This window comes from Myotis davidii, unplaced genomic scaffold (genome assembly GCF_000327345.1).
Source record: "Myotis davidii unplaced genomic scaffold, ASM32734v1 scaffold187, whole genome shotgun sequence".
NCBI classification, from domain to species: Eukaryota; Metazoa; Chordata; class Mammalia; order Chiroptera; family Vespertilionidae; genus Myotis; species Myotis davidii.
The window spans coordinates 6,252,053-6,261,673 of NW_006383018.1; the positions used below are offsets into that span (position 1 = coordinate 6,252,053).

Sequence of the window (9,621 nt, forward strand, 5' to 3'; positions counted from 1 at the left end):
GAGACAGGTCCTGAAGATAATAAAAGCTTGATAAACTCCATGAGATCAAAATCATGTCTACACACTTTTTTAAAAATTGAGATATAATTCACATACCAAAAATACACCCTTTTAAAGTGTACAATTTAGTGTTTTTTGGTGTAGTCACAAAGTTGTTAGCCATCACCATTATCTATTCCAGAATATTTTATCGATACCCCACCCTAAAAATAAATCCTATATCCCATTCTCTCCAGGCTCCCATCCCTGAGCTACCACTAATCTACTTCCTGCCTGTATGGATTTGCCTATTCTGGACATTTCATAGAAATAAAATTATACACTATCTGGTCTTTCGTGACTTTTTCACTTAGCATAATGTTCTCGGGGGTCATCCATGTGATGGCATGCATCAAGTACTGCGTTGTTGTTTTTTTATTGAAGAATAATAGTCCATTGTATGGATTTCCTACTTGTTAATCTGTTCCTTGGTTAATGGACATTTGGGTTGTTTTCACTTTGGGGCTACTATAAACGCTGTTGTGAACATACATGTATATGTTTTTGTTTAGTCATATGTTTTCAGTTATCTTGGACATATACCTAGGAGTGGAATTACTAGGTTATATGTTAACTTTCTGTTTTAACTTTTGCAAGAACTTCTAGACCAGTGGTTCTCAACCTTGCCTGCACATTAGAATCACCTGGGAATCTTTTTAAAATCCTGATTTCTGGGCCTCATCCCCCTGAAATTCTGTTTCTTTGTTACTAATGTTGTGGCCCCACCCAATAATAAAGAAGTAGAATTTCTGGAGGATGAGGCCCAGAAATCAGGATTTTAACAAGATTCCCAGGTGATTCTAATGTGCAGCCATGGTTGAGAGCCACTGTTCTAGACTGTTTTCCAGAGTGGCTGTCTCATTTTACATTCCTATCAGCATTGTATGAGTGTTCCAGTTTTTCCACATCCTCACCAACACTTATTTTCCTTTTTTTCTTCCCCCAGCTTTATTGAGGTACTAGAGGCCCAGTGCACGAAATTCGTGCACGGGAGGAGGGGGTCCCTCAGCCCGACCTGCACCCTCTCCAATCTGGGAAACTTCTCGAAATCTGGAACCACTGGCTCCTAACTGCCCACCTGCCTGCCTGCCTGATGCCCCTAACTGCTCCCCTGCCAGCCTGATGGCCCTAACTGCTCTCCCTTGCTGGCCTGATCCCCCTAACTGCTCTCTCCTCCTGGCCTGATCTCCCTAACTACCTATCTGCTCTCCCTTCCTCTCCGTGCCCTTCGGACCCCTGGTGCAGGCATGCTGAGAGCTCTCCACTGCGGCCCCGCCCCATACTGATTGGTCGTTACCTGACAGTGTCTCAGCCAATTTGCATATTCCTCTATTATTGGTATAGATAATTGACATGTAAACATTTAACAATTACAGCCATCCTAATGTATGTGAAATGGCATCTCAGTGTGGTTTGATCACTAACTTGTATTTTCAGCACACAGGTCTGGGCACAGAATAGTCTCAATATTGAAAGGCATAAAAATTGCAAGGGATTCTAAGGAAAATCTCAGAACGACTGGTTTCTAATCTTAGGAAATCAAATTTTAGCATGAGCTGCTTTTTTTCTTAAATACAAACTCTGTCAAGAAGTAGCATGCAAGTTAATTTCTAATGGGGTGATAACTTTGAGTAGATGGTCACTCTTCTTAGAGTTTAGAAGAATGCCATGTGCACCTGGGATAGAAACTTAGGCAAAGGAAAAGAGAGCTCAGAAGGAAACAAAACCCTTTTCTTTCATCTCCATTCAAGTTAAGTGCCCAAGTTGTGACTCCTGTGGTTGGCTTTAGCACCTTTACACCTTGCATGCAGTCAGATGCCTGGTACCACATGATTGCCTTTATAAGAGAGGTTTTCACCAGCTGTGTTCTCCAATTCCATGTGTTTCCATTAACAAAAGAAATATCTCTGTGAGTTTCTTAGGTACTTGCAGAAATACACACTAGCTCACTAGTAGCCAGAAGCATCTGATCTGTCTGCCTCAGAGCCCTCTGACAGTCAGGCATTTGCTTTTAGGCAAATAAAATATCAGCCACCATTAAACAGCATATGGCAACAATATGGCCATTCCCTCCCTGGGACCAACATCTCCCCAAAAGAGATGGTACTTGAAATAGGAGATACTTTTGAATGCAAGACCCTTATTGCTCCCACCCAGGCATGGTGGCTGGAGAGTGGGCTGAGTGCCATACACAGAAGGACAAACCAGATCAAATGTGAGCATAGGGGACCGGCTGCCCAGCCAGCAATGGCCAAGGGCGATTTGTCCTAGGCAGCTGGGTCTGTGGTTAAGGGGAAGTACCATCCCTAAGCTGGTCTGGATTAGCTCTGTAAAATAGAAAACAGCCCCCACAGCCACTTAAGAAGGGGTTGGGCTGACTGCAATTGAGTACAGTGGTGTGCAGTGAGCGGAGGGAGACATTAAAAATGAAGTCCCCACCCGTCTCGTCTCAGTGGAATTCCCTCGGTGAATGGGGTAAAATAAACTGCCTTGTCTCAAAAATGGATGATGAAGGTGTGGAACCCAGTTTAGAGGGTCAACTCGTGTTCAAGTGGACATGGGCAATATGGGGAAAGGGGCGCCGCCTCTGCAGAAGACACCGAAAATGGTCAACAGAGATGGCCTGATCCTGAAAGCATAGCCTACACCTTGCTTGTCATAATTTAGGGGAACTATACACTACACAAATCATCAAGATGTGATACTCGTCCTGGAATTATGCCTCGTGTGTTACTAGTTTGAATATAGTCGGTCAGGCTCATCAGTTTTACATCAAGCCTTTAACATTTGAGCTTGCATTTCTGGGCCCTTGAGTTGACTGTCAGCATGGCCACATCAGTGAAATCACTGGCCGTCTGAAAACAGAGTTCACATGTAGAGTGAGGGGAGCTTTGAGTAGACAGCATCATCTAAAAATTCTTGTCAACTTGATCATTATTTTTCCACTTGGGTAAACTACTTGATTTGAATGCATAAAGGCCATATATTATTTCTCAAAATAATTCTAAGACTCTAATATTGTAAAGAAAAATAAAATAGGTAAAAAGTTAAAACTACAAAAATATATAGAGAGAGATATACATTTTTATAGAGCCAAGAATAACAAGGTAGGGAAACTTCTCATTTCCAGTTGATTCTGTTTGTCTAAATTGTATTAACCATGTAATTTAATAATGCTTTATTATGACACTGAATAACTGAATTAATACAACATGTTAAATGCCTAGGAAAGTGATTAAATTGTGTAAAAATTATATTATTAATGCTTTTCATAGAATATGCCTCAGAAAGTGTACTGTTAAAAAGGAGAACAACAAAAATCACATGTTTTAGTGTCAATCAGGTTTTCTGGAATGCCTTTTTACTCTTTAGCCGTGGCTGTAACTGACAGGACAATATCATCCTTTGCTCTTTGTGCTGACAGTCTATAAATTCCATGACAATTGGCAGCAACAACTAGATCAGTAGCTGCATGAACAGCCGGAGGTTGCAAGGTTTTTTTCCAAGACACTCTGCTCCTAGGAGGTTGATGCATACTTTCCAAATTAGAAGAGGAGCTTTCTCCATCAGCACTGAGTTGGGGGAGTGTTCAAAAGGAACCTAAGCATTTGGATGAAAAATAAAAAATTTAGTCAGTCATCCAAACATTTGCCACCATTACATCAAACATCAGTGCACTTAAAAACATCTCAAGAAATGACCAAGTTCTAAACGTTACATCTAGATAATTGAGATCATACTTCCTTAACGTTTCCATATGAATGATAGCATGTTAGACGTGGCGTACCCTGGAGATCTGGTTTGAGCCTTTATATATATTCTATAACACAGAGACTATATAGTATAATTCATGTATTCAGCTTTAAAAATAAGTGGGCATTTAAGAATCACATAGATACTCCTTCATTTCTAATGTTTCAAATATAAAATAAGTATGTCCACTCCATTCCTCATGGAGATATTGTAAAGGCTGGTTTGCAGTAAAACAGAGTAGCCTCTGGTGGCAGAACTGTAGTGTCCCAATGGGTTGTTACTCTTTGTCAGCATTAATTTGACATTTTATCAAATGTAGATAGAATTCTGAATTTGAGATGAGGGGCTTTTGTGACATTTACAATTTTTTGAAGTGATTGGGTTAGCACTTAGTGGGCACTCGCTGTGATGAATGGAGAGTAAACAAACAAATGAATGAAAAAGTAGGAAGTAGAGTTCTCACTTTGTGGGGTTGGAGTCTAGTTGATTGCTGACTGTGTGTTTCAGTTTTGTAGAAATACCCACACTGTTCATTTTTCTCTAGTTTAGTCTCTCAACAAACTGTGTAAGTTTTGGATCAGTATTTGCTGGGATTTAACTGAAACGCAGAAGCAATCAAGTGGTCAAATTCTGGATTTTTTCTAATTCAATGACATTCCTTTGTCCATATTGATTGGAGCTTTGGTAAATTCAATTGTTGGTACCACCTGGATAATTTTAAGTCTTTCTGAAGCTTTAAAGAAAACATTTCCAACATAGCTCAAGCAACATAAGAATTTCATCAATTGAAAACTAAGAATCATTTCTGTGGGATGTGTAAAACAAGAAGCTGACCGGCATTATTTTCTTTTTCTTTAATTCAGTATCATTATTGAGAGTTATTCTTGAACTTTATGAAAACCAGATTGGAGCATACATGCATGTTCTCCATTGAAACATGTTCAAGGAATTGGAACTGAAAATCATTCAAACTAGGAAAACGTGACATTGAAAAATAGTCCACATTCTTTAATCTACCTCAGCGTGTCTGAGACTGTTTTTGACTAGAAAGCCTTAGGCTGGTAGCAGATCTGATTTTTTTAGAAATGGGTGTTTAGCTTCCCAGTTAGAAAGAGGTCATAATTTTTTTTCCCCAATCACTTCTTTACTTTGCTGGCTTGTCAGTTACAACCTTTGATCCTCTTTGTTACTCAGAAAGCTATGATTTCTTGCTGTTGTCCACAGAAAGCCAAAGAGTGCCTGCCACTCAAGGCCCTGTCTTGTCTGGCCCAGGTGACCTCTTCAGCCACATTTCCTACTACTGGCCTCTTCCATGCAACCTCTTTCCCAGCCAAACCAGACTGTGGGCTGTTCATTAGGCTGTTTTGGTGCCTCTAGTCTTTCCTTCCCATTATCCATCTCTGTTTTTTATTTCCCTCTCCACTTGTTTTTTTTGTTTGTTTGGATTTTTAAAAATATATTTTATTGATTTGAGAGGGAGAAGGAGAGAGATGGAAATATTAATTGGCTGCCTCCTACACACCCCTACTAGAGACGGAGCCCATGACCTGGGCATGTACCCCAACCGGGAACAAACTGGCGACCTCTTGGTTCCTGGGTCAACATTCAACCACTGAGCCATACCAGCTGGGCTCCTCTCTCTTTGTTGAACGTTCATACTTCATATATCTTCCCTTCCATGTGGTCTTTCTAACCATCCTGCCCTTTCCACTCTCCTCTCTTCTCTTTCTTAGCTAAAACAAATCTTCCCCCATCATACACATGTGCTCCTATGATTTAGTCATGGCATATACCACATTCAAGGCAGCTAGTTATGTTTGCAAGTTGTGTCCTGCACACTTGCAGGGTGTTGTGAGGACAAAAATTCACCTTACTCCGCTTGCCATGGCACCCATCCACCTGCATGACTGTGTCTGTGCAGAGTCACCTTTTTCAGTTTCATACAAAGGCATGGACTGGCACGGATGGATCAGCAGCAACTTTGCCTGCCTGCCTTTTTCCTTCACCAGGGCACAAATTCGTGGAGAGCAGTGACTACCTTTGTATTCCCATCATGCCTGGTACAATGCCTTTCTTACACATAAGATCATTTATTGAATTTAATTAAAGGGATGAAATGTATTTATTAAAAACAATTACTTCTGCACATAAACACAAACATGGAAACCGCTACAGGAAACAAAATGGACTTCTGAGCTGATGTGGACCAGCCAACTTGTCTGATTTTAAGTATATCATGGCTCTGTCTCCACTAAGCAATTTCCTATAAAATGTTGTGCCCAGTAGTCTTTTGTGGAATTTCAGAAACCACATTCACGACGCTATGACAGGCCATGGCAGAGTTGGACTGAAATCCATTTCTGACTGTTTGTTAAAATAGGCAAAGAATAACATTAAGAATTGTCTGAAGTGGGCAGGATAAAGGTCAGGAGAATGCTCATGGGAGGCGAGGGAATTTGAGGAGGAACCAGTTGGATCAGCCTGAGGTCAGTTCCCTTCCTAGAAGTCTACACGAAGCCAAAAACAGAAAAAGCACCCCATCTTGAAAGCCTTCAAAGCCTTGCCAACCCTGTCCATAGTATAACTTGATGTGGCCATGACCTCAAAGCAGAGGATGGCTTTGTAAAGTGGAGAATTAATATTAGCTCTGATACAGTTTTATTGGTCAATGGGAAATGTCCATATAGCAAGCTTTCCAGACCACAAAGCAATGATGTGCATCAGATAGGTTTTATGCCTATTTGATGACCTGGCCAGGACTTCAGATTTCAAGTTTCAAGGGGTAACCATTGGCCACCCTCTCAAGGGAAAGTCTGTGTACAAAATGTCCTACTCACTCTGCACTTCATCATTGCTTTATGTTTTCCAGAGTGTGTTGGGTTTATGTAATGAACTGTTTTCTCTTCAGGAAGAAACAAACTTTCTCCAAGCCTTTCACGGTGCTCCTCTCTCCCCTTTTCTTTACAGTCCTCTGTGATGTCAGTCTGCTTTGCTCGGTTCCATCCCAACTTGGTGGTTGGTGGGACGTACTCGGGCCAGATAGTCCTGTGGGATAATCGCAGTCATCGGAGGACGCCAGTGCAGCGGACACCCTTGTCAGCTGCTGCACACACAGTAAGTCAAGCTTTTGTCACATCCCCTGTTAGCCAGCCAACCCCTGAAAGAAGGGGTAACTGACAAAAGTACAATATTTTCAGTAACTCCAAGTTCCAAGTATCCAATTTATAGTGATTAGATCCTGACTGACTAAAATAAAGCTGAGTGCCAAGTAGGCGGTGGAAGCACTGGGTTAGAGAAGTCTCTCAATAATCTGCAAGTTTTAGCACATACAAAGGATTTCTTTGGATGTCCCAAAGGTTATCTTTGAGAGTGGATGCAAGCTAAAAATGGACAGAGGGAGAAACTTTAGGAAAGGCATCTGTTAAATTGTTTCCCTAAACAAACCCTTCACATTTACATGTTAAGATAGAAAGTCATTCTCAAACAGACCATGAAGAGTAAGCATTTCATGTGTGTGGATGGCACCTGAGACGTGCCAATAGGCCTTTTCCACTTGTGATTGGAGGGAGCGCTGTGGCTTTAAATTCTGGAATGCATGATGTAAGTCTCAACAGTGAAGTCTGCAGTGACAAAATAATCCCTAAGGTTAAAAGTTAACATCTCAAAACCATTACCCATAATTTAGCAGAAGAGGTTTAGTATAGTGTTTGGAAGACAACTACTCTGTCATTTCCTTTAAGAGACTGACAGGTGTATTTAGCAATTGTTAAGAGGAATGGGAAGACAGGCATGTCTCCATCAATCCTTGCTACCTTGACATTCAGGGTAACTGATGTTCCTTCTCTGAAATGCCCAAATTATGCCCAGGGAAACAGCTCTACTATTGTTTCAGTTTCCTTAAGGGGGTTGCCTCACTTGTTTCATCTGCTGGCCTCAAAACCACTCTAGCTTTAAAAAAGGACTATTGGCTGTTTTAGCTAGACCATGAAGAGGAAAATTCTTCCACTCTTGTAAGATTGACAATGGGAAATGACAAATACCAAGTTAGTCTTAATTCTTATTGACTGGGGCCCAAGACACATGCAGGTGAAACTAGTTCTTGGGGATCTTGGAAAATTGCTCAGGCCTACCCCATTTCTCCACACTAATAACAGAAAATGGTGACCCATGAGAAGATGGGCTTGGTGCAGGTGTTTGCTCCAGTAGCGTGAAAACACTCCTTGGCTCTATGTGTCTATCTGGTGTCTTTGCGAGCATACCTTCTGAAATTTCAAAAAATTACAAAGCCAAACGTTAGATTATTTAGCAATCAGCTTTTGGGGAGAGTCAAAATCCAGATCTTCCAAAGAGTTCACCTTTCTTTGTCAAATAGCTTAGGATGTGATTGTCACAAGGAAAAGACAATTATTGCCAAACAGTGACATTATTTCTGTTAGAAAATAAAACAACAATTTCTTCTTCTCTTTTGCTGTATTTTGTTGAATCCATAGCTTAAAAAGTGCACAGTCAATTTTGTGACTGTCTTTCAACTTCCACTAATGCCTGACTGATTGGTACCAGGATCAAAAGTGGTTAAGGAAAAAGAGGTCCACCACAGATTACTAACTAATTTCCTTTCACACCCACCACACATATGTATTTGAGACAACAGGAAACCCTAATTAAAGCAAAAGCCTTCTGCCACACAGTAAGTTTATTCCTAAAATAAATAAAAACAATCTGGCATCTAAACAGGAAAAATTAGTTCTACCAATGCTTTTTTCTTTTCATTAAGTAGAGTTGTGTATGTCTGTGTCTGTGTATGAGTAGACATGCCCACGTGTCTGCTTCTGTTCTGGTTTCTTTACATCTCTGTCTTTTCTTTTAAACTGAGTTTTATTACTCATGAAAGCAGAGGCCAGTAGTACTGATTAAAGCCAGGGAGGGGCTACCACACATATTCCTTCTCTAGGCATTTGGCTCTACACATTCTTCTAGCTGCCTTTTTCCCTACTATACCCATTCATGGGAGTCCCAGTCCATTAGGGTCTTGGTGATTTGTGTTGATGCTCCATGGTTAACAACAACAACAACAACTAAACCAGTGGACTCTTGCTGAAAAACCCTATGTAGATTTTAGGTCCATAACACTGTTTGGACCTTGCTTTCCCATCTTCAGGGATTTTTAATTTAAAAATGTGGGGTGACATTGGTTAATAAGATTACATAAACATTTCAAGTGTATAATATTATAATACATCATCTGTATATTACATCGTGTGCTCATCATCCCAAGTCTAGTTTCCTTCCAACACCATACATTTAATCCCCTTTACCCTCTTCATCCTCCCCCGACACATCTTCCTCTCTGGTAACCACTATACTGTTGGCTGTGTTATTGAGATTTTTTGTTTGTTTGTCCTGGTCATTCCTTTGCTTCTTTCTGTTTTATATTCTACATATGATTCTTGTCATTTCCTGCCTACCATTCTTCAGTTTTGCTAAGTCTGCTCTTTTTAGGTGTGAATTCGTTTCACCCATTCTCCCACTTGATTTTCGGGCAGAGCTTTGTAGGATGTGTGGCTCAGGGCTTGCCTTTGCGTACTGCTTCAGGTCCCACACACCCCAGGAGAGACTTGAGGAAAAGCATTGTCCACAGTCCCCCCACCAGTTAGGCAGGCCCTTTGATATTAAGGGACTTGGTCAGGATAACATTCAGTTTCAGATCTCCCATGCAAGATCCACTAGAGCTGGTTCATTGGAAAGTTTCTGTAGGAATATGGTATGGAAAAGACATAGGGACTTAGTTGACTGTCCATCAACTGGGTAAAAGAGATGATGTGATCGCGA

At 40.8% G+C, this 9,621-nt stretch overlaps 1 protein-coding gene across 4 annotated transcripts in view; it reads left to right on the forward strand.

The window, feature by feature from the left end:
• Window positions 1–9,621, forward strand: part of DYNC1I1 (dynein, cytoplasmic 1, intermediate chain 1) — a 245,306-nt gene that overhangs the window by 174,665 nt on the left and 61,020 nt on the right. For all 4 annotated transcript variants that reach the window (XM_006779241.1, XM_006779240.2, XM_006779242.2 and 1 more), the window contains one exon: window positions 6,760–6,906. In XM_006779241.1, the coding sequence (XP_006779304.1) occupies window positions 6,760–6,906 (147 nt within the window). The remainder of the gene's footprint in view (window positions 1–6,759; window positions 6,907–9,621) is intronic.